This window comes from Neopsephotus bourkii, unplaced genomic scaffold, assembly GCF_033783945.1.
Source record: "Neopsephotus bourkii isolate Nb327-2 ecotype Australia unplaced genomic scaffold, CSIRO-AGI_Nbou_v1 NB_1181, whole genome shotgun sequence".
Taxonomy (NCBI): domain Eukaryota; kingdom Metazoa; phylum Chordata; class Aves; order Psittaciformes; family Psittacidae; genus Neopsephotus; species Neopsephotus bourkii.
This window is the reverse complement of record NW_026901666.1, coordinates 2,168,807-2,194,156: the sequence shown is the minus strand read 5'-3', so window position 1 is coordinate 2,194,156 and position 25,350 is coordinate 2,168,807. Positions and strand designations below refer to the sequence as shown.

Sequence of the window (25,350 nt, the reverse complement as noted above, 5' to 3'; positions counted from 1 at the left end):
AATCTTAGAATATAGGAGAATTGGTGACACTTTTGATAGAAACAGCTCCCACAGAGGTATTTGCCAGCTCTTCTTGTCTTCAGATACCATTGATTCCATAGAAACGTCATGCTTAACAATGCCAGCTACCTATATCTCAGAACAGTCCTTCATAAAATCTTTCACAGAAAACTTGTTCAGTCTTCACTAGAAAAGAATGTCGACCAGAGCTGGAAAACACACCAAAGATGCTAGGAGACAAAGCAAGCGTTAGCATCCCACATTAAGTGTTCTGCTAGGAAAATGTCATGCTACCTATCCACAGACATGTTTTATACCAGACAGAAGTCCCATCCCACTTCACATTCTACGTCAAATCAGTATGAGATTTTTATAAAAGGTGTTCATAGATAGGTCATGAACAAATCCTTCATAAGCAGAACTGTTGTGCCTTTTGAGGTAGCAATGGATGCTGGGCTTTTGTTAGAAGCACAATGTACCAACCCATGAAAAAAGCCATGCAGCACAGGGTAGGTTGTTGGGTGTTTTTTTTTAAACTAGTCATTTATCTACTATCCTGAAAGAGGGGTTTAGGTCTGCCTTAACCACAGAGTGACAACTGCTTAACAGCATACAGAGATCTCTGTACAGGAGGGACTTAAGAAAATGCCTTTTTTTCATTAGTACAAACTGCTGACTTCACTGGAATATGTGAAATAAAAGGTTACAGGTATCCAAATATTCTACGGACAGAAATAAGTGAGAGTCTCTCCATATGACATTCCAAACAGTACTGACAGCAGGAAGTATTAACCCCCCCCCCCCAAAAAAAATGTCCAAAACCAAACCACAACCCACCAAACAAGAAACCAACACAACCCTGATGAGATTCCTCCCCACTCACTGCAAAAGAACCACCCATCATATTTTGTTTTCATTTATTTCATGGAATATGACACTGCAAAAGAGCAGTGACCACTGCTGAGTAGCAGAGTGATGATTTTGTTTGGTTTTAGGCACAATAGATGTGGCATGTGGAATGTTTCACAGATGAAACAACAAAATTTTCCCCCATGAGAGACAAGCAGAACCCTGCAGGGACCCTCCTGCTTACTCTGTGGCTCTCTTCTGGTTTTCTTGGGAGTAGTTTGCCAGGAGAGCTGGCAGAGGGGCTTGCTAAAGACCCCCAGCACAAGCAGCATGGGCCTGAGGAATGCTCTGCACTGCCTGCCTGACACAGAGCACACGGCAGAGAACTGCAGCGCTCAGCAGCTCCTGCTGAGCTGGGCTTTACACATGCCCTCATCCTGCAGCCCAAAAAGCAGCTGACAACCAGAGTGAAGAGTCTTTTATCCCCTTTCTGGCAATATTAACATGAGGTTTACAAGCTGGCTAGAAAGATTTGCTTTTAAAGTTCTCCTTTCTAAACAGGAGATATTTAACTTAAAAACCAGTTTCAGATCAGCACTAAAAGAGAAGTGGTCACTCTAGACATAACAGAAAAAGGAAGTGAAAATGCTATCTCCTTCACAATTAAACTCCTAAATATTTTACAACAGGGATGGGGGAAAGGTCTGGAAGCCCTCTCTCCCACAAACATAAACCAGAAAAGTATGCTCATGGGGAGCATCCCACCAGGTGCTGAGCCCCTCCGCATCCTTCCTTTGCAGATGCTCAGGAATAAAAGCACTCAGAGGAACAGAATAAACACGATGAAGCCACATGCCAGAAGACTGCCTCAGTTGCTCACTACAGCAAACAGCTCCCCTCTCTCCAACAAGACCATAAGAACCAAGCCAGCTAGAAAAATACATTTTTAGGTATGTCAGAGAACACAATCAATCAGGGAGTCACCTTGAGGTTGCAGAGAAGCAGAAACATAAAATAAAGCTGCAGTCTGTTGAGACTGTCTGGCAGCTAACCGCAAAAGAAAGCAGTGGATTTACCAGTGCTGCATCTTCCTGCAGATGAGATCCATCTAAAAGGTTTTATATTGTAAATCTTAAAGTAGATTCAAAATACAGTGGGTTTTCTCTGTTTTAAATAAAGGAAAACTTAAGGTAAGACATTTTAATCTTCCACGCTTCACTGTGTTGCATATGCAAAGCTCATGAAAATGGATTGAAGAAGCCAGAACATAAGACACTGGGTCAAATGTCAACTTCAAGGGGTTTAACTGGTTTGAACAGAGCTCGGACATTGCCCTAGGACTTCCCTGATGAAAAGCTCCAAATCACACAACACAGGCATCATAGAAATATAGCTTTATACAGGGCGTGAAAGATTCCTGGGAAACTCAAGCCTAAGTTGTCAAACTTCCTTCATTGCTGTTTGTTTTCAAGAAATATCATCAAGTCATGTTATTTAATTTTTGTGGAAAAATCTGCTCCAGGGCCTAGGAAAGTATAACAGGAATGATGGTAGGAAGTTCAGAAAGAAAGCACTTTTGCTGGGAAAGAAAAATAAATTATTCAGACTTACTAGTCAGAGAAAACCAGACATTTTCCTAAATGATTTATCTTATTTTTTCTTATGGGATGACAAAATTCCTCTGGGAGGGGGTTTGATAATTTTGTTTGGGTTTCTTAAATTTTAACAGAACCCCTTTCATTCCAATATATTATAGAACAAAAATAAAAACTGCATTGCAGTGTTTTTCAAATGCTATAGGAAAACAACAAAAAAGGTGTTTGGTGCTTTTTGCTTCAGATAATGTTTTCAAGAGCTTTTGAAGACTAAATCCCTGCTTTTCTAGAAGGAACTCTACTCCACATTTTTCCACCAGAATTGGAATTCCTTGCCCCTGCCAAGCATTATTTATTGGATGTTGGATTATTTGTTATTTCTTGGAGCTGAGCAGCCACCCTAAACTAGTAAACAATGTCAACCAGTACCACTTTCTACTGACATACTGCAGTGGCATCCACTGTAGGTCAAGTTACACCAAAGCTTGAAAAATATGGAAAGATTTTCATGCTCATTTACGCTTACAAACCTACAAATATCCCAATGGAACCCCAGTCGCATGGCTTCTCTTTGAAAGAAAGCAGCTGTATATGAGGATTTATTGCGCTCGTTAAGATTACTAAAATGTGTACCCAAAAAAGATCTATATTTTGCCCTGTGAAAGGAAAGGAAAAGCATACTCCAAGCTTTTGAATAGATTTTCAAGATGACAACCCCTAAAAAGTATGCTACTGAACTGAACACACATCGAAATATTTCTGTATTTTTATATAAATAACTACATGTTTTTCTCCTTGTTTCTAACTATGTTTTTAAACTTCCATGGTAGAAATTGACAGTTGCTGTTACCTTTCCTTTTTACCTTTACTACAGAAATTCCCTTCTGACTGCAAGATAAAAAATACCTTTTTCAAAACGTTATAGTTACTGTTTTCCCAGACAACAGATACTTTATAGACAAAGACACGTTACATACTTGCACACTCACTTAAGCGGGAAACGGTTCTAAATTCTACTTCTCCTTAAAAGATTATGTTGTTAAGGGATTTACAGTAAATTTATTTTAATCTACTTCTAATGTATCTGAGTGATTATTTAAGGGAGGAAGGGGAACTGCTGACGTTTGTTTTTTAAACATCCATACGACTGTGCTACACTTCGGCTTTAGTTCCAAATATTTGTGGACCAAAGACAGCCCTGCACTGCTGAGATCGACAACCAATTTGATTATTCTGCTGTTAGCAAACTGTGGTGGGTACTATGACTAACCTTCCAATAAAGAAAATTAATATGGCCAGAGGGAAAACATTTAATAAAAACAAATTAAGAAAAACAAGTTCATGTCCAGAATTGACCAATTTGTTTTTCTGTAACTGTTTTGCAACTTCCAAGAAAAATGTTTCTAATCAAATCTATGTTTTAATACAAACCCTAACAAATCATACAAGCATTTTGCGCATTCTTTGGAATAAGAATTAATTGTAGGGTCTCTTTATCATACTACAGTATGGATCATAGTATTGGTTTAACCTCAGTAGACCAATATATAAAATAAAGGACTAAAGAGAGGGGCTGGCTAGACAAAAAAATACAGCTTAGGTTCGAGAAGATGGTACTGCCTATGTAGACCCACCAAATCCAGCACCGGCTAATTCCTGAACCCATGAAGAGACACCCGCTTCGGAAAGCTTCAGCTCCAGGAAGGACAACTGAAGTCGCTTTTCCTGCGCCATGTTAACCGCTCGGCGGGGAAGCTGCATCCCGAGCCGCGTAGGGCCCTGGCACTCGCACGCTTTGTTCATTTTAAAGCCTTTGCTGTTGCGAGCAGCCTACCCGTCTAAAGCGCTGGGGAAAAGGGGGCTTGGGGCGGCTGCTGGAAGAGGGCACCGACCTGATGTTTAATGTTTGTTTGTAAACGAAAAACTTCAACTCGCGCTGGTCACCGCGCCTAAAGATCCTCGCACCGTAACCCCGCTGTTCTGCAGAGACCAGCCAGCACCGGGGCATCCCACCCGCCCGGGGCCAGCACAGCGCATCCCCGGCCCTACGGAGCTGTCCGGCGCTCCGGGGCCGGCTTTGTCCGCGGGTCGGGGGGTGCTGCTCGGCCCTGGAGCAGGGGATGCCGCCGCGGCACTGGGAAACTTTCCCCCGGCGGCTGCCGCAGGGGCGCGGCGGAGGCGCGGGCGGCCGCCCCCGCGGAGCGCGGCGAGCATGCCCAGTCACCGGCATGACATCAGCGCCGGCAGCGGCGGCCCCCGCGCACCCCCACCCCTCTCGGAGCCCGACCGGCCACCCCGGGGGAGCCCAGACCCCCCTGACCGCGGTGTCGGGGAGGGAACGGGGGGCAGAACCCCAGAGAGCACCGCCGTCCCTTCCTCGGTCCGCTGCCGCGGGAACAATGGGCGCGGGGCCCGCCGGCGGCGGGAGGGGGGTGGTGGGTGAGGGGGGCTCCTGCGGGCGGAGGGACCTTCAGGCAAGGATGCTCACTCCGGGTCTATGCGGAGGAGGGTGGATGCAAGTCCCGTCACGGCACCGCGCAGGCTGGGGAAGGATGCGGCAGACTTACCCCGATAACAACCGTCTCGTCGCCCTTGAATTTGGGGATGAATTTGTCCCCCCGGAGGATCTCCGCCTCGTTGAGGGGCCGGAACCGGCACATCACCTTGATGCTGCACTCGGCGGGATCCGCCATCTCGGCGGGGCGGACGCCGGCCACAGGGAGCGAACGCTCCGCCGGGCAGGTGCCGCAGACGCCCTGCTGCCGCCGACCGGGCGGGGCGGGCCTGGGCGGGGCGAGCAGCCGCTCAGCGCCGGCAGCGGCCGCGGTCCCGGTCCCCGCCTCGCCCCGCTGCCCGGGCGCGGCTGCGCGGAGCCGGGCTGCGCGGAACGCTCGCCCGCTTCAGCGCCCCCGGGGCTGCTCCGCAGCCGCACCGCAGCGCCCGCGAGGCCTGACGGGAGGCGTAGTCCGCGCGGCAGGTGGCATCCGCCAACGGCTCTAACGGTCCCTAACTGCTCCCCTCAGCGGCGCCCCACCGCACAGCCGGTAAGGAGGGAGGGAGCGAGGGAGGAGCACACAGACCACCGACCGCTGCCGCCAGGTTAGCCCTTCGTCCGTGGTAGCTTGCAGTAATCAGCTGCAGGTTATGGCTCGCTAATCTGAGGCAGGGACTACACTCATGCTAGGCTCTGGGGGTGTCACAAACCAAAACGCACAGCAGGGCACAGGTATCTATCTCCTTTCCAGTTGTCTGTACTTGCTCCAGTTTTAAGGGTAAGTCCTTTGCTTTGGGTTAGGCCTCCAGCTGCTGCTGCTGTCTGGGTGGAGACACCGGCCCGATTTATAACTAGGTTAAAGAATATCTAGTCCCGGGATGTCATTATTATTACCCTTATTTTCTGTGAGGAAAAGCAGAAGCAATAGCTGGGTGGCGCTTTGATCTCATTAAATTTACAAGCAATTTGTCACGATGCAGGCAGTGAATCAGCATCTGGAAAAAACGGTGGCTGCAGCCAGTTCCCACACAGTGGGGTGCTCTCCTTCTCCTCCTCCACTCTCTGACATTGTTTCTTCCCTACCTGCTAAAAATACCTGCAATTCACCCTCCTGTGCCAAGGCTAATGCATTTCACTACATTAAAGTGAAGTAGTCTAATATCTTCTCCTCCTCCATCACTCCCTGCAAGAATCTACACCGCTTAAAGATGAACCCAGCAACTGTTGATGTTTTCTGGAAAGCTGCAGGCATTCCCTGAACTTCAGCAACTCCAGACACCCATTTCCTCTAGAGTACCGGTTTCATTAAATGAGCCTCAGTCATGCAATTAAGATTACAGTGGCCAGTACTTTAATGTTTCTACAGAGATTTCCCTTTCTTCTAGCCACAGCAGTTGAGCAGTTGTCCTCAGTACCTGCAGTGGATGCAAGAAGAGCAGGCTACAAAGGCTCTCCGTGCCCTTCTTAAAAGCAATTACATCAGGGAGAGTTAGCAATGTGCAGCATGTGATAAGACATTATTATATAATGTGATTTATTCCCAGGGATTACCAATTATCTAGCCCTTTTATTTCTCTTATGTTTCAAGCTTTTACCCTGAATATCCAATTACGTAGTCAGGACAAGTAGGGGCTTAGTCATAAAAGACAACCGTTTCAATTAATTAATCCTGATTTTTCTCCATTACCAAGAGCTCCTTTTGGAGCAAGATAGGCAAACTATTCTCCTATTAGAGTAGGTATAATTGGCAATCAGGAAGAATGCACTGCAGAGACGTCTTTTCTTAGCAGTTGTGTCACATTTACATTGTCCATACTGTAGACAATACCATATTGTCACAAAGCTGCTATTTTTACTACTTATTACCAGATTACTGGGTTAAGTAGCCTAGTATGAACATTAGTTTTCAGCCAGATTCAGGAGGGATCAAAACCTTCTTGAGCTTGCAAGCTTCTTCCAGGTTGCTCAGAATGCACGATGGAAGATATGATTTACAGGGTATTGGAATACTACTTCCTATAAAACATGAACTATTAAGATACAGAAAAGAAGTCATAATTTGCCACTGTGATCTTAAGCATTATTAATTTCCTTCATTTCTGAAACTATGCCTTTCTCAGATCATGTACTTACAAGAAACGCCACTATAGCTGTAGTTCTCTTGGGTTTACTGAGCTACAGTGCACTAGAATTCAAGAGAGTTTTCCCAAAAGTAAAAGAAATCAAACCTTGATGTAATCTCATTTTCCCACTTTTCCAGCAAGTTCTCCAGCTAAGTGCAAAACTTAGATCACCCTGGCACATTAGATATGGTTTGACAGCAAGTTCTGATTCTTCCTGAAGAAATTGTTAAGCTGAGCCAGTGTCAGCTGGGATGGTTCACTGAACAGCCCCAGGTGTCAGAGGTCTCCAAAACAAATAACAAATCCTTTCCTCAAAGACTAGGGTGAAGGGGAGCAGTCATAAGAGAATAACGAGTTTCCATTTCCCTGTAGATGAGCTGCCAATATAGCCAAGCTGTTCAGGCTGCAGGAAAAAACAAGAAGGGAGTGTGTGATAGAGCATGTTATGAACAACAGTGGAATGAGGATTCCAACAGAAAGGTGGCCCCACAGAAATCAAGAACTGGGTGCCTGGGCATTTGGGAAGTGAAAAAGCAACTGCCATTCCTCAGAGCCAAAAGAACATTGATTCTTCCTTTTATTGCTGCTTGGTTCAAGGAGTAAGTTTTGGCTTTGGGAATGAGGTTCAGGAGAAAAAGAACAAGAAGGGCTGAATTTCTGCTGTCTTTAACAGCTCTGTGCATTAAACAGAATGCACCTGCCAGGGTCATAACTTATCAGCAGGGGAGAGTGGCTTTAACATAGGTTCCATTAATCCTGGTGTCTCAGCAATGGACTTCAAGATGAAATCCAATACACTTGTGTCATCAGTGCTGATACACGTCTGCAGGTAAAACATGGTAAAGGATTTCTTCCAGGAGGTACCAAAAGGGTTGGAATCAACATGATAAAAAGCAATTTTAAATATCCATGATAATTAATTTTGTTTGATCAGACAGGGAATGATTTCTTTGGTGGTGGGGGCACCACAGGGATTCCTCTGTCACACTTCCACGGAAGGGTCAGGTTTGTAAATCAAGTATTGCCAGTCAGAAGATATTCCATCAGACAACATTTGGGCGATACTAGCAGAGGTTATAAGCAGCCATTGTTTCTGATTTGCAAAACACTTCAATATATGCTTACTTTAAAGTACATATATAAAGTATGTTAAGTACACACAAAAATATCTTCATGTAAATTATTCACATTATACAGTCATATATATTGTGTTAACCCACCTATAAAAATGGATTTTCTAAAAACAGATTGTTACCACTTTGTGTAAAACAGCAAAATGTTTTAGTCGATTCTTCAATACTCAAACCATTTTTCTAAGTCACAATCCCTTCATCTGGGTTACTCAATAAATAACCCAAACAAAAGCATTCTAACTTGGGAAAAAAATACGTCATCTTTTACTATAGGTAGTTATAGAGCAATCATAAAAATCCTAACCAACAGAACTAAAAAGCCCAAACCCACTAAAAAATACATAACCCCAAAACACAAAGCCTCCACACCAAAGTGCATTGTGAGGGAGAACATGTCTACTGTCAAATCGGCCACCGCAATTTAGCATCACAGGCAGATGATGCCATCTTCTGGTGTCACTTACACTGCTGTTGATTTAAAGCCACGATGACTACTCCAGTCACATCACCAGGAAGATAAGGATGATGTTATTTTAAGCATCCGTTTTTCCCCAGGGCAGCATTCCGTGAAATACCATTAACTCGGGAAGAGTCAGCGAAGCATTGCCAGCAATGGTGGGAAAGCGAGCATCAGGCTGACATCAATCTACAGCTAGCTGCCACCAGCTGTCCCCAGGGGTGATGTCAGAGCCTATGGGGCTGCCCACAGCTTCTGGAAGAAGGGCTTTGCATCTCCATCCAAACTCAATCCAGACCACCACTGGGGTTCTGAAACTACCAGTTGTGCCTGGCCTTGGTCAGTTGATCACCTTCTGCCCCACTAACTTCTCTCTGCTATCAGGAGAGTTCAGCAGCTGACAGGCACAGTACTAGTTTATTTTTCAGACATTCCTGAATAGGTAAGATCTTGCCAGTATAGGATATGCATGGTGCTGTGGTCAGTGTTTTCATTTGACCTGTCAGAACTCTACAGAGTGCTTATGTACTTCTGTCGGACAAAAAAAAAAAAAATTTAGGCTGATGCATCTGTTCTTTCCAAATTTTCTTACATATCTGCTGTAGTATACCTTTAATTAATTGCCTCCCTCCTTAATTTGCCCCTTGATCTCTAGTTGATCTTTCTACATTACCCTCCCTGTGTAATTACATTTGTATTAGGCTTAAATCAGTGTGTAATGGATTGAAGCCAGATTGGACTAAAGAGATTCCCCCATTCTTAATCACAGAAACAATCACAACTTCAGGGGATTTATGATAAAAGAAAACAAGAAAAAAAAAGAGCAGTGTAATTGGGGTACAGGGGAAAGGCTATCCTGGAACACCCATAGGGTGCAAGGCATCTCCCAGATTTTCTGCAGAGATTTTGGGTCGTCATGTTTCTTCATGCCTGCAAGCACATGCACCCACTCTGAGCCTGGGGAGGGGTGCTGGGTTGCAATATGGCATTTTCACAGTTGGTACAGGACCACCACTTTCAACACTACGATGTACAGAGCAAGAATGGGTAGATGATGCTAGTATTCAGAGAAAGGAATGGAAAAAGCCACTGAGTGAACATAGCCCACATTCAGGAAGCAGTTCAGTTGCTTCGCTGTTGTTCCCTTTTAGTTTTCAGATTTTTGTCCTATACCAACTACAGTAATTTATTTTTCTTCTTTAAACTGTAGTTACTGGGTGGCAATACAGACTGATTCCACAGAGTTAAATTTCTACCAAATGTGACTTGCATGGGTGCTCTTCATTAATTTTTTGAGATTACACCATTAAAAAAAGTTCAAAGCACACACACATTGCGAGATCTACTGAGTGACTTGGAAACAAGCACAGAGAAGTTAACTTGAAACTCCCCTTTTCCTCCTGTAGAACAGAAAGGTGCTTCAGATGCAAACATTCTCACTTCAGGGAATGTCATTTTGGGTAGTGACAGTAACTGCAGTATAGCATACAATCAAACCAGTTTCAGGACATGCAAGAACTCCACATCACCTTGCTTCAGGCATCGCTATTGGGTGTCTGCAAGTAGGACATGGCTACTCCCAAGTTTCCCTTATACAGTCAAGGAAGATGCAGCTACCTCCTGTCAGTTAACAAAAGTAATCTGGAAGTGCCCTGAAGTCACTCCTTTAAGAGGGCTCTATTTGTTGGCAGGAGGACAAGACACAATTGCTTGGCAAGCCAGGTGCTTAAAAAGACAAGATAATGTATGGGTAACAATTGCAGCTTGCTTCAAACTCATTCTTAGCCAGTGGACTTCCTTACCAAATAGAAATGACATGTACTGCATTCTCTCAGATGTACATCTTTACATTCCCTTTTTGGCCATTTAAGTAAAGTTTTGTAAAAAAAGTTACCCAAATACACTCCCATTTCATACATAATGCTATTCTCACACAGTATCACTGGCCTACAAGAGAAATGCGGTAAATGGGTAAAATGCACTGGGAAGTACAACAACCGCTTTTACTATGGATCTGATCTACTCCCTGTATCATTCCCTACCTAACCCCAGTCCCTGCCATCCCCCTTGCTTCAACACTTGTCGTTACCCTTAAATTGGTTGTTCTTTCCCTGAGAAATATCCTCCTGAGTAGCCACCTGCCTTAGGAAGCTTCCCAGGTACAAGTGGCTCCTGAGAAGGGCTCCACAGGCCAGCATCCCACCACCCCCATGCTGAATTGTCTGGATGGAATTCCTGGAAGATTAAACAAACCCAGGGTTGCACTGCCTCAGACAGCAATTGCCTGTAACTAATGTTTCCCAGATGATTAGCTGGTTAGATCAGAAAAAAAAAAATAAAAATTCTCTTTCACATGCCTTCGTTCAGATGTAAACGGTTGGATCTTGACAGCTAACCCACTTTTTATTGCCTGGATCTGCTGCTATACAGGAAACATTTCATCTCCCCCTTAGAGAGATGTCTGTCCTTTTTTCTTCTTTCCCCAGTAACAGTTTACTCAAGACATGCTTTTATTTATGAAGGATATTCTCTAACCTAAGACTGAGTATAGCACAACCTAAAAGTAGAAGAAATAGAGAAGTGAGATTTAAAGCCACTTCTCTGAAATCTGAAAATCTGTTAAGATGACAATCCTGTCTTTAAAGATTGTTTAGTTTGCTGCTGCCTTCAGAGCTTTCCTGTTTGAAGATAGTGTGTCCTGGTAGAAATTCCTGTGCTTAAGGTCTGAGCAGTTCGTCCTGAATGGTATTAGAAGCAGAGAGGAAGGCTGAGCCATGAGCATGATACTAGGTCCACTTCGGGATAAATCATTCACCTCCTGGAAGGCTGCACGGAGAATTCTGCTTCAAAAACCACAATTACTGTAATAAGGAAATAGGAAACATGTCTGTTATTCTCTACAAAGGAGCTAGAGGTAGTACAGGAAAATGAACTTTCATGGGAGGAAAAGGAGTTTCAAAGAAATCAGGAAAACCACAAAAGGGCTGCAGTCACTGTCAGCTTGTTGGTAGGAGGGGAAAACCTGTACATGCAGTCTAGTGTAGAGGGTTAAAGGGAAGGGACATCTCTGTAAATAATGGTATTAGATGTCTGGAAAAGTGAGGAAAATCCCTACAGCAGAATTAGGAACAAAATGCCTACAATTAAGCACCCCCCAAAACTTCAGTCAATCTATAGATTAAATACATTAGGTAAACCTTATTAAAGGGTAAGTTTTCTAGTATCTGACATTAAGGGAAAACTCTGCATATTACCCTTGAAGTCCAATATAAATTGCTGTAGATAAACTACATTCAAAATATTACCCAAACAACATTACCTAATATGTAATAAACAAAAATCAGTACTGAAATCATGTTGCAGATATGCATGGTGTTCAAATGGGGGAATTAAAAAAGAACATTGTATTCTCAACACACTTTCAAAACAGCACACAAAAACAACTCAAGTCATTGGTGCTCCCTGCTGTATACCAGTGTCAGGAGAAAGTACCAGACTTTCTAACAATACTCAATTTTCTCTCTTTATAAAATGAATAGAAGTCCATAGAAATCTTCGTCAGTCTCCTTTTCTTTCACTTGAGGCACACAATTAATCGCTAGCAATTCTTACGATGACCATTATAATTCTACTTCACAGAAAGTTACATTAATACTAATCCTTTAAATTTAACTCACTCAATATATGGCCCACTTACCATTACAGCTTTGGGAGTTTACAAAATCCTTTTCGCCATCTCACATTTTTCCAGAATCCACTGAAAGTTAAAAGCTCCAGTTAAAGACTTTTTAAGTAATTACGTGAGGATTAGTCTATAGCAAGTCACAGATACAGTGCAATCTTAAGAGACATTTTCAGTCCAATTTATTCTGAAAGTGATCTGCATTTGTAGGGAGAGGAGTCTGTAGTACAGAGCTCAGCAGCTGTCATTTTGCTAAGTGCACAACTTTCACTCTGCAGAAGAAATTACTTCATGTTTTCAGTAAATCTCAAAAGGGTTTTTGGGCTATGTTAGAGAGCAAGGTTACTTTTATGTATCAAGGAAAGTAACTTCTTTTTCAGACTGTTCTGCAACAATTCTACTCTCAAAAAAAGTTAATACTTCAGACTACATAGGTCACAGTAATTCCAGAAATGAACCAAGAAATCCTTGGACATATATGAGAAGGTCATGCACCTGTACAAAACGATTTCTAGGGGAGTCAGACTGGTATGTCACAGGTTCCTTTGACTGTTCTCTACAAATATAATCTATCATTAGCTCTCCTTGCAGACATCATACTGACTAGAAAGCATCGGATAAGCAAAAAGTAGTTAATTTTAGACATCCAAGTTTCTGACAAGCTCCCAGTATTTAAAATTCTGCAAGTTTTTAACTGTCAGAACTTTTAACTTACAGAACGTAAGACAAAACACATTTAAAGACAGCTTAGATTAAATATAGCTCATTATATAAAAAGCCAGGAGGAAAAATACACTAACTGTACGATAGATGTGCAAATCATTCCTTAACTTACTTTGGGGTGCTTGGCTAAACAATGTCATGATGTTCCTTCTAACCTCAGTGATTCTGTGATTTTAAGAAATACAGAAACATTATCCAAATTACAGGTGGAGACCCAAACAACAGAAAATGCAAATCACCTGCCCAAAGTAATACCAGAAGTTTCTGTGGCAGAACAAGAAACTGTCTGATCCTGATTTTTCAGAGGTCTCACTTCACAACTACTGGACCATTCCTCGCCTGTCGTATACTATAAACACAGGTAGCAATCATATAAACTGAAACTTTGGGAAAGAAATGTGCACAAGCTTTGACCAAAATCATCAGAAGGCCATGAACAGCCTCCAAAATTCATACTGCAGTTGCTTGCACATTGTGAAAAAAACACATATGCAACATGCCCATGTTTTGATATGTATTTTTATTTCCCTGCAGTTTTCACTTATCAAGAACAAGTAACAGGGAAAGTTGTCTGAACTAGTGCATAAACAAACATTCTGAAACACCACTACACGTATCTAATTTACAAGAACCGTATAAAAAAAGTCACTAAAACACTACACTACGAAGGTGTCCAACGCTTACAAGTCAGACTTTTTCCAACCCGTTACTTGCCTTGTAGCCACAGGAAAACTCTCCAAAATTGAAAAGACAATCTTGCCACAACCCTCCCTCCCCCCCACCACCTGGGATGGCTCGATATCTAGACATCCAATAATTAATTATTGCAATGATATATAATGCAATACATACCTGGTAAAATATCCTTTATGTGGTGTGTTACAGTTTTAAAGCCGGTTAAAATATGCAGTCTTCAGATAAAATGTAATCAGTTGAAAATTTTCTTGTATCTGCACAATTTTACATGTGCTAGATGCATAATTTTCCTAGTCAGTTTTTTTCCTGTGTAATTATTTTTTATAAACTGGTATTATAAATAGAAATATACATTCAAAATATATGGAAAAGTGAGTTACTACATTAAATTTGCATGTATCGATCCATCCCTTTCCCCTGCACAGTAATAGAAAATACTATTTTGCCTTGAACTTCATATTTGACAGTGAAATGCCACTAAAGTATTTACCAAAAAGTCCATCTAGTCAAATTGTGAAACAAAATGAACCAAGTGAAAACTTTACATTTTCTTTAGAAAAAAATTACAAGAATTTTGTTTCCTAGCTATGAATCTTTAACTTTTTTTAGACACAAAGTTGGATTTATTTGTACAAGATACAAAATGTAAACATGGCAAAATAAATAGTTAAAACAAGTGATGCAGGATCCCATTTCATGCTCATGATCCCATTAAAGAATTATTTTTTAATCCATTCAGTTGCAAATTCAAGTGCAAAAGCATGATGATGAATATCTACTATTCAAGTAACAGAAATAATATTGATGATACAAATAAACTATTTTACAAGGTAGTGATTTTCCCAATTTTACAAAATTTACATTATATATCGACTTAATACACGATATACTGATAGTCCATTTAGGTCCATTTTAGTTCTCTGTGATCCACAGAGTGCTGTGTTTTGCATTCAGTTGGAATATAAATGACTACACCATGAGCCCAAGCTGTGACACTGGTTTGAGGTTATGTCACTTCCATGGCTACTGTTGTCTCTGCAATGCCATTTAGACCCAGTCGTTCTGGTTCATGGTTCTCTCTGCAATAAAAGAAATATTTCATAGTTACAGATAGAACACAAGGGTTTCATTATGCAAGTTTTAATAGTCTGACAGGTGCGATCTGTTTTTAGACAGCTGTTACCTGGATCAGGGAGAAGCCTTAAAACATACTCTAGGAACAGGTAACTTAAACCTAAATATTGGCATGTAAGAACTACATGAACTTTTACTCCACTGACAGTGCAGACCCTCTGCAAGATTATTGCATTTAACTGTGAATTACCATCCCAAATTATAGATAGGAGTACTAAAAAGTTTCCTGAAGGAGCAAACTCAAGATACACCATGATGACTCAATACCAGTTATTCTATCAGTGAGCAAAGCATTGTTCTGACATAAATTTCCTCCCCACACACTAAATTCTGCTAAATTCTGCTTTAGTACTAAGTGCACAAAATCTTAAATGTTTCTCCACATTATTATCGTTCTCTGTAGAGAACCTTAAAACTTATTTGGCTAAGGTGGTATTTTCCATGACATTTGCCGCCATGACTTGAAATACCCCTCTGACTCGGGGGAAATAAAAACTAAACGCATTAATGATGTACAAGTATGCTTTAAGGCACAACTGTTAATTTAAAAATACCTTTATCTTGATCTATGCAGCAACTAAATTATACCTTCAATTTTACATCTCAAAAAGCTCTTCTTAACCTCTCCAGAAACATTAAGAAATATTCAGGAAACCACATTCACTAATAATCTGATTTTCTCTTTTCTCATTCATAAACAAATGTGACATTTTGAAAAAACCCCTCATACAATCCAGCACAGACTGAAAACAAAGCCCCAGCATTGTAGTTTTCAGAAAAAACCTAGCCAACTGCAGGCTCCTGCCCCTCCTGTGAAACACCCTCTAAGCATTCTGAAATAACAGTGCTGCTGTTCAATGAGAATAAATATCTATCTATATACATAAGACGTAGGCTGGCACATACGTGGTTTAGTGTTTACTTAAATATATAACGCATATACCCACATGTATATATAAAGTAGGTACATGTCAGCTGCATCTTACAATATGGATACACAGTTACAAAGAGAACATATGGAGAGCTTAATAGATACTACCTGAAAGTGCTGCATGAGAAGGGACAAATGGAAACGTTTAAAAATGAAGCCATTAATAACGCAGTGAAAGTTTACCAAAACTACTAGTGCCTAAAATCAGTGCAAATTATTTGGATGTTTATCTGCAAAATTCTCTTGTGGTTTGTCACAGCTACAATGAAGATACCAGCAGGTGGACGTTTCTGAGATTGAAGCTATACTGAGAAATCTCTCAGAGGTGTAAACAATTCCTCTTGGTGCTGCACTGCAGAGACATCCTTGGAGACATTTACACAGCACAAATGTAACTTACAACTGCTCCAGTCTGCCAAACACTTACCGTGCTATACTGCTGATGGCACTGCTAGGAGTTACCTTTGGCACTCTGTCTATACTGGCAGCAACTGTGGCAAGTTTTAAGGCTGTTGGCGATGGTGCTGAAGTCCTTGTATTGATATGCACATTGACTGGAGAAACAACACTGACATTGTTGAGGTGCACTGCGTTTGTCAGGCAAGAATTGTTCATGGGAAGCGTTTGAGGGCTGCTTGTGCACAATGCTGGAATTAAGTGGTTTGTGGTGGTGTGGCCAACTGTCCTTACAAGCTGTACAGCTGAAATCCCTGGGCTGGATGTTAAAGCCATGTTGGTGGAGTACAACGTTCTAGAAGTTCCTGTTATGAAACAAATAGTGTTAATTACAAATATACCATTCCTTAGAGTCTAAGCCAAACATTAACCTCAAGGGTTATATGCACTGGAATTGTGCAAGAACCTGTTTTTGGAGATACTCAACATGTAAAACTTCAGAAATATTTCTAGTTAACACTATAAATATTATTTTTCACAAGAACATCAGCAAGTGAAAAAAGTCACTGTATTACAAAGAACCTTTGTATTGCTCAACTTTGTACGCCTCTTTTCAGGAATCAGAGAGGGGCAGCATGGCCCATAAAAGTAAGGTGAATGGGGAATACCTTAGTTAGGCAACCTCAGAGAACTGACAGCAAAACCAAATTCTCATGTTTTGAATCACCTCCTCACCTCCTACCTTGTCCTGCTGGCAATATGAAGAGGTTCAGGGGGGACCAGTCTCTCTCAAGTCAGCAAAAGTAGGGGTCTAAGACTAGGCAAACTAGACTCCTTTCAGATTATCCTGTAGTGCTCTGTTTGCACTCCTGAGGTGTGAGAAACCTCACGTTTCACAACATATATTCAAACCAGAGGTTCTCAAATTTCACCTTGCTATTCTAGCTAGTCACAGTTCTGATTTTCATTATAGGGAAAACTACATACATTTTCCCTAGATTCTCATTCCTGAGAAAGAAAAAAATCTTCTTTAGCTAACATTTCCTCTTTTACAAGTCTTCCTATCCCTAAACAGGAATAGCTACTTTGCATCACTGTAATTTACAGCTTTAGAACAGTAACAGAAGTCTACTTCCATTTGTAAAATGTAGATTTGTAGAAATGTATTTGTAAAATATTTGCAATGCTTTTCAACAATCATAAAGCTGTGCACCATATATCTGCATAGCACATTACTACATACCTCTTCTTACACCCCTCAAAGTACTATCCTCTCAGGTATGATCTTACACAATTATACATAGATGTCTTTTTCTTTCCTGGGAACTCTTCCAGTATATTGATTTAATTCAGTTGTGGATTTTTTCCCCTCTATTAATTTTGTGTTATCATTAACCCAGCCTGACAGAAGGTCTGTAAAACTAATTACACCATTAGCTGTTAAAACAACAAATTTCTCTAAAAGCCATTTATTTTTTATGGCAGTTAAATGCCAAATAACATTTGTGTCTCAGCAACATGGCTGTCGCAGCAGCATGAGTAGCATTACTGCCTTCTGGTAATGGAGGTTCAGAAAGAGGCGGGGGAGGCAGTGAACACCAACATCTACACTTCTGCCTGAACTTGGGAGGAATCCTAAATGCAATGAAACCTGAAACTTACAGTAATTTTGAGAGAGTTGCCAGTAGTAGTTGATTAGTATGTTTTGTCTGAATACACAAGTGAGATAATGACCAAATAAAGTAGCAACTTTTCTATTTCCTTCTTAAAGTACTTATGTTTTAAGCAATCGATTTTTTTTTAATTACACATTCATATGTTCTTTAAGATGGTATCACACTTTTGATAATAACAGATTATTAAAATATAAACTACGAAATAAAACAAACAATGCTCTTCCAATGTAAAAGAGTTTATTGCCACACTAACCTACCTGCTACTGCACAACAGCATTTAAAAGTTTCACAATTAATATAGTTGATTATTTGGTTTATTAAATAGTATTTTAGAAATCAGAAATAAGATCACTTGACACATTCTCATCTCACAATAGACCACGAGTTTTAAGAAATCATCACCTGAAGGCTGGACAACACCATTAATATTGTTGTGGCTGGTGTTTTGTTCCTTTGTTACCTCACTGCGACCAGGAGCAGGTGCACTAACCACTGCAGATGCAGCAAAGTGGGCACTGGCTGAATCAAGTGTTTTTGACATACAGTCAGAGGTGCTGGAGCTCTGTGGGAATTAAAAAAGTATTTCATTAAAATTATCCAAGAACAAAATTAAACACTGTTAGGATTGCTATAGTGCACAATTAGCAGCTAATAAATAAATAAATCTTCCAAATGTAATCTAGTGTGATCTTCTAACTGTAACCCCGTGGCAGGGGGTTAGAACCTTTAAGGTTCCTTCCAACGCAAACCAGTCTGTGATTCTGTAATTCACGGTAACATTGAATATTTTCATATCACAAGTCTGATGAAAAGTTGAAAATTAGTGTCCAAATGAGTGCTGAGTAAGTCCAGCCTGATTCAGCCAGTCAATAGCAAATGCAGCTCTTGGCATGACAGATCACTTTTGTAATGTGTTGCTCAACCTGGAGAAGGCTCTGAGGAGACCCCAGAGCTTCCAGGACCTAAATGGGTTGACAAGAAAGTTGGAGAGGGACTTTTTACAAGTGCCTGCAGAGGTAGGACAAGGGGGGGTATGGCTTTAAATTAAGACAGAGAAGATTTAGATTAGATTTATGGAAAAAGTTCTTCACTGTGAGGGTGGTGAGGCACTAGCACAGGCTGCCCAGGGAAGCTGTGGCTGCCCCATCCCTGGAAATGTTAAAGGCCAAGTTGGACAGGGCTTTGAGCAACATGGTCTGGTGGAAGGTGTCCCTGCCTGTGGCAGGGAGGTTGGAATTAGATGAATTTTAAGGTCCCTTTCAACCCAAACCATTCCAGGAGTCTGTGTTTGCCATGATTCCTCTAAGAAAATTACCAGGTCTTAAGTTTCCTTCTCTCTTCTGTCTCTAGGCAGCAAATACACTACAACTGCAAGTCTAAAGAATTTTCAATATTTATGTTACATTCATTCTCATGGAGTAACTTGCATCACAGCATAACTGCCACCACATTCTGGAAGTACACATCTCCTATTAGTCCAGTTTCTCTAAAAGAATGGTAAGTACCGGAAAGACACCCTGCAATGGCTGAATGTATCATTCTGCAATATGAATTTCTATTAACTATGAAAATGACTCTGCATAGACAAAGTGTCTTAAAAATCCAGAATTTATTCCTTTTGTTTAAATATTCTGGTATAGTGTCTTTACACTTACAAAAACTGTAATGAGCAACTGCCAATACAGAATCCCTAATTAATCAAAGTAGAAAACACTGAGAGGAAGGACAAACAGCACTGGCAATTAGATAGAGTATGCTCAAAATAAGCTTTGCTATTAATAGACAAGAGCAACAGCTTTTATATTTTCTTAGTAAGAAACTAATAGAAAACTAAGTTTGACAGAAAAAGATACCTTCTTCCCTTGCAAGGTACTTCAGAAAAAAAAATTGGATTCTTTCAGAAGACAGAAGTAGTAACACTGCCAGTGGGGAGGGGGCATGAATCCAACTAAATAAGCAAAACTCCATTTTTCCTCTCATAAGCTACCAATTTTTAGTACTCACTTAACGTCTATTTGTAACAGAATACATTACCTCATGAAGTAGCTTTAGTAAAAAAGTCTCTTTGGAGCACTTACACAAAGGAGGACTAAATTAGTGAAAATAATAGAAACTGTAGAAATAGCACTGTCTATTTCTACATTGACTCTGTGGACACCACTAACACATTAAAATATGAAGTCTCTTACTCAACTTTTAATAACACTGCCATGATATAACTTCAAAAAAAATTAATGTTTTGATGGTGAAATGTAAAATACTACCTCATTAAAAATAAAAAAGTGAAAGCAAGGTATTTTTACTAGCTACAATATAAGCTGCCTTCTGGACAAACTGGAAAAGCACCTTGACTCAAAGCCTTCTAACATTCATTCCAAAATTTACTGAGATGGTATATTTAGCTTGTAGGAGAGATGAAAAAGACAGCAAAAAGGAAAATATTAGCATGTGACAATATTCAACGTGCATTACCTGTGCTTTTGGATGTGTCTGTTGTGAGGAATGCTGAGATTGCTGTTTCTGCTGAAGCTGAGCAAGTTGTTGCCTCTGCATTTGAACTAATTGCTGTTGATGTGTCTGAAATTGTTCCTCTGTGATACCCCCTGTTACTACAGAAAAGAAAGTGAAGTCAGTGTTAAACAGGCCTGCACAAACCAAATATATCTAAAATGCGAGACTGCATCCATGTTGGGTAACAAGTGCTTAAAGATAGCACACAGTGTTAGTTAGATGCTTGCAAAGATCTTCAGATATGTAAAGAAAAGGTCAAGCTAATTTGTTTGTTGTGTTCTCTTAGTATTGAATCAATTTATAAGAAAAGAATTCATAGCTTTCATTGCTTTTAAGCAGTTTCTGTCTTTGGTGGTTTTCTCTCCATTTGCTTTAGGCAAAAACTTAAATTATTATCCTGGCTTTCAGAAAACAAGCATGTCCTAGAAACCTTAGCTGAGGAAGAAGTACACTGGGCTGAGCTGGGAATTTATTCCTGTACAACTCCCCTTCCTACAGTCCTATTATTGTCCTGTTCTCCAACATCAGAATGGGCTCTATAAAGGAACCATACACCTGGCATTGGGCAACACCTGCTTCAATGGCACAACCAAATTTATACATTTAAATAGTCTGTATACATTTCCATACCAACCCTCCTGAGAGAGCTACAAACTAATATACAATAACAAAGCTAACCTCCAGGTCTAAACTTTAGTAAATGTTTGGAAAAACCAAAGCTCTGTTTGGCAAATCCAGTTTGACCTTCCCATTTCACACGTTTTCCTCCTGAAGGAAATGCTTAAGTTTTACCTGAACAGGATTTTCTCTGCCTTTTTTTTCTTTTTTTTTTTTTAATTTATATGGAGTAAGAGTTTAAGAGTGACCTAATAAGCTTGTTTACTTACGAGAACCAGGTTAATGCAACCCCAGCAGTATCATACTTGCAACAAGTGAAAGGAATGGTTAAGTCAGAAAAGCTATTCTCAATATTCTCTCTTCAAAGAACTGAATACTTGATAAACTGTAAATATTGTCAAGTGTTTCATGATAAAAACCTGAGTTTTGTGCAGCTGATGCTAACCTAAGAACTAAGTTCCCCTAAAAGGAAGAGAACTCACTTTTCAAAGGTTCTCATTAACCACATTTCACCAGTTTATTCTGAATGATATTTTCCAAATACTGAGCTGTCATTCATCTCAAACACCTGGATTTTGCAGGAATATCATCTTATCAAGAGATATTGAGCTAACATTAAAATACAAAGTGTATTTTACAATACAGTATCTTTCAGGGTTCTCTTTTTCATTTACTAGTTGTAACACTTGTGGCTGTCCTGAGATTCCATACTGAATAAATACCAAAATTAAGATTATGACTGTTTAGAAACTAGTACTAAAACTTGTTCTCTACTTCTACATTATTAAAACAGGTTTCAGCAACATGAGGAGAGCACTTAAAAATCTGATGACTTTGTCATGGTTTAACCCCAGCTGGCTTGACTTACACTGTTACTATTATTAGATTCTAGGGATACTGTCATTTCCAGAATGTTCTAAAATCAAGCTTATTTCACATTTAGCTTTACTTTGTTGTCCTTAAAGATTCTTACCTATTGCTACAAAGCATTTAACTCAAAATTCAGTCAGATAAAACTGCTAAGTTCCCTTAAAACAGTCTCTCAAAACGTGTTGCGTTACTAAAGGCAACAGAGCCAAGAACAGCATTATGGAACATTACATATATACGCCTATTTTTAAGTTCTGAGGTAACAAATTCCAGAATATGTCTTTTGTTTTATAAAAAGAAGTATGTTTTAGAAAAAGCTTATACGGCACAAAGCAATACCTAAATTGCATTTAGCCGTAAGTAACTATAGTAACTATTATTTCTCTGCAATAGAATCATAGAATTGTACAGGGGTATTCATCTAGATTCAAAGCTGCATTCTTCTGTGGACTGTAAAGACAACATAAAAAGCAGGCTCTACGTCAGAGGATCATCCATCAAATTTAGCCTATGTATCAATTCTGTGTTTTCAATCTCCCTTCTTTCTCCATTTGACACAGACCACAAACTCATGAAACACCATTAGAAGGTACAGGGAAGATTACTGTAGTAATGTAATTATCTCTTACTCTGCTTGTACATGTTTAAATTCCACTCAGTTAGCTACCTATCACCAGGTAGTGGTCAGGCTGAACTCACCTGTCAGCCTTGTTAAACAGCAGATGTTCATTAGCACATTTAGTATCATCTGCTTCTGCCAAATCAAACAACTGAAGGGTCCCTACTGGAAAAAGGAACAGACAGCTTCTACTATGTCCCACAGTAGCCTTGTAAGGTCACAGTTAAGTGCAAGTGTTCTATACTTATTACAAAAGGTTCTATTCACCAGAATTTTAGCTTCTACTGCTCAGTATCAGGATTTTCTGTTTTACTTAGCCTGACTTAACTGAAATACTACAATAGGATAAAAAAACAAAACAAAACAAAAAAGCCCAACAAAAAAACCCACCACACAAAGAAAAAACCTCACAAAAAAAAAAAACAAACCAAAACCAAAATACCCCAAAAAAACCCAAAACAAAACCAAAAAAAAACACCAAATCAAAACTGAACACCACTGTGAAATCAAGTCTTGCAGGCTCCTTTCCTTGACAGCTTTGGTTTGAAATATTATGTCACTTATCTTAGAATCTGAAGGCTTTAATCAGAGATCATCTTTCAGGCTGCCCCAAAAGGGGTATTTTCATTAATTACTTCTACATGATATACAATTCTGGAAAAAATAGCCTCCAAAAGGCAGAAGCCTGTTCCATAAGCAAAAACTGCCATCATCTGCAGTTGTCTTTTGTAGCTAGGGACATGGTAACTGAACAGGTAATTATCTGAGCAGGTCATTGGAACTGGCAGCTGAAGTGGACTGAAAGTCAAATGCAACATACTGACTAGACTGAAAACTGCTGAAGATTTTGTGTAAAGCCTACTTCTTACTTCAGACCCAAAAATCAGCTGAGTTGCACTACAGGAATTCAGCAGGCAGGTTAAGTGTTACTCAGCTGTCATAAATAGTACCTTCTACAAATTCCTGGTATCCTACTTCCTCAATCTCTCCTGAGGATCAATTGTATCAGCTCATCTCATCTTAGATTAAACAGAATTTACCTGGAGAGATCTCTGGCAAGGAGATAAGTTTACTTTTCCAGATAGAGTGTGTAAGATTACAAAAAGTTTACACAACTGATCAGAGGGATTCAACTGTTTCAGTGACCTTGTCTCTTAAATGTGCCTCAAATTCAGTTTTCCCACTTGCAGCTCTTATAACATGAGCAAGAGTGTAATTCAGCTTGAAACAGTGGTTCTTTATTCATGCACTCATTAGGCACTTTCAAGAAAAGACTAGTCACACATCTTTAAAATTAGTCTCTGTTTGTACAATGTCCAGCATTTGAAGAAATACCAGAGAAAGAGCTGCTTTTTAATAGAAGCGAAAAATACAGATCACAGGTAAGTTTAAATATTCTAGTGCACCAAAACCCAAAGCAAGCAACTCCAAGACTTCTCTGAACTAAAAGAAAAAACAATCAGCATCACTACTGTCATTATTTCCTGTAGAGGCAGCTTTATGCTATAAAGTCAACTGATACCAACAATCACCTTGCAAACAGAATTACATTAATAAATGCAGTGATAGTACCTGTGGCTCAATTTAATGTACAACCAGCCTTGGACCAGCCCTTTTAATGTTTACTCAATATTTACTAACAAGAAAATCTAACAGCAGTGGCTCTTGCTGTCTCAGTTATTTGGTGAAGAAGTCTGCTGTCTACTGCACCTCATCCTTTAGCAGAATTACAGGATCTGTTTTATTTGAGTTTGTAGAGAAAAAGATCTTCCATAACCATTTATTTCCCTGTGTAACATACTTCAACTACTGAGTTATCTCTGTTCTCATCTGAATGTATTCTTCAGATGATTTCTAGAATGAGGTAACGGAAGTTAATTACTATTCCTTCACAAAGGGGCTTAGATCTGTCACTTGTTTTGAGGCTTTTTTTTTTCCTAGATATCTCTCTATAGTTCCTCCATCATTAAAATGCGTTTTTCTCTATCCTTTCTCTTTCCCTAATAGTGCAAAACCCTGAAGGGCACGAGTGTTAGTCCACTGTAGACATGTCAGGTCTATCATTAATTTTCTATGTAGCACCAATTCAGGTTTAATTCTTGCTGATGGTGTTACCTGAATCACGAAGGGCTGACTTTCTTATGTATACACGGTTCCCTGCCAAAACACAGGCCACCCCTTCCCTGAAGTCGCTGCTTAAATGCTGTTCTCATTTTTGTTTTCTTATGGTGTGCCATCTTTCCTATAGCTACTGAATTCTCTTCTGCTGCTGCAGTCTTCATTTACACTAAAGCCAGGTTTGGGTATTTAAAAAACAAACAAACAAACAAAACAAAACAAACAACAACAACAAAAAAAACCCACTTCAACCTTTTTCTTTCACTTATTTTTTTCACACACTATTATGCTATTAAAATCAGATATATCCAGCTTCCATCCCAAAATATTCTCCAAGGTTTTTGGGTCAGACTCCACCCTCAGAGAAACACAAAGTCTCACTGCAGCAGAATTCAAAGTCTCAGAAATTTGACACCTGGCTAATCCATAAGTAACTGACATGATAATTACAAAAAATTCTACAGAAAAAAATTAATCAACTTCACCTGTGTCTTTTTAAGAACTTTCCTTACCTTGGTTGTCATCACAATTTATTCATGCAAATTGCAATCTTACTTGCTCTTGTTACATACAGAGCTACCAGCAAATTCTCCATCGTTCTTTACAGCTTATAGTCCACGTTTCACATCCTGAACTGTGACAAATAGCATTCCTTTCTATTTTCTGCATTTGCTTTAACAAGAAATCTCTTGATGCTTATCAAAAATCCCATCACACAAAACTGC

At 40.0% G+C, this 25,350-nt stretch overlaps 2 protein-coding genes and 1 long non-coding RNA gene across 3 annotated transcripts in view; 1 reads left to right on the top strand and 2 right to left on the bottom strand.

Moving 5' to 3' along the window:
* Positions 1 to 5,243, bottom strand: part of KIF5C (kinesin family member 5C) — an 80,679-nt gene extending 75,436 nt beyond the window's left edge. The window contains exon 1 of the mRNA XM_061363732.1: positions 5,012 to 5,243. Coding sequence (XP_061219716.1) covers positions 5,012 to 5,137 — 126 coding nt within the window. The 5' untranslated portion in view covers positions 5,138 to 5,243. The remainder of the gene's footprint in view (positions 1 to 5,011) is intronic.
* A 25-nt stretch (positions 5,244 to 5,268) lies between these two features.
* LOC133217906 (uncharacterized) overlaps positions 5,269 to 25,350 on the top strand; it is a 33,245-nt gene continuing 13,163 nt past the window's right edge. Inside the window, exons 1-2 of the long non-coding RNA XR_009727000.1 lie at positions 5,269 to 5,543; positions 19,240 to 19,386. This is a non-coding gene — a long non-coding RNA (uncharacterized LOC133217906). The remainder of the gene's footprint in view (positions 5,544 to 19,239; positions 19,387 to 25,350) is intronic.
* Positions 13,560 to 25,350, bottom strand: part of EPC2 (enhancer of polycomb homolog 2) — a 46,004-nt gene continuing 34,213 nt past the window's right edge. Inside the window, exons 11-14 of the mRNA XM_061363734.1 lie at positions 20,362 to 20,498; positions 18,292 to 18,451; positions 16,245 to 16,578; positions 13,560 to 14,831 (exon numbers count right to left, since the gene is read on the bottom strand). Of these exons, the coding sequence (XP_061219718.1) occupies positions 14,759 to 14,831; positions 16,245 to 16,578; positions 18,292 to 18,451; positions 20,362 to 20,498 (704 nt within the window). The 3' untranslated portion in view covers positions 13,560 to 14,758. The remainder of the gene's footprint in view (positions 14,832 to 16,244; positions 16,579 to 18,291; positions 18,452 to 20,361; positions 20,499 to 25,350) is intronic.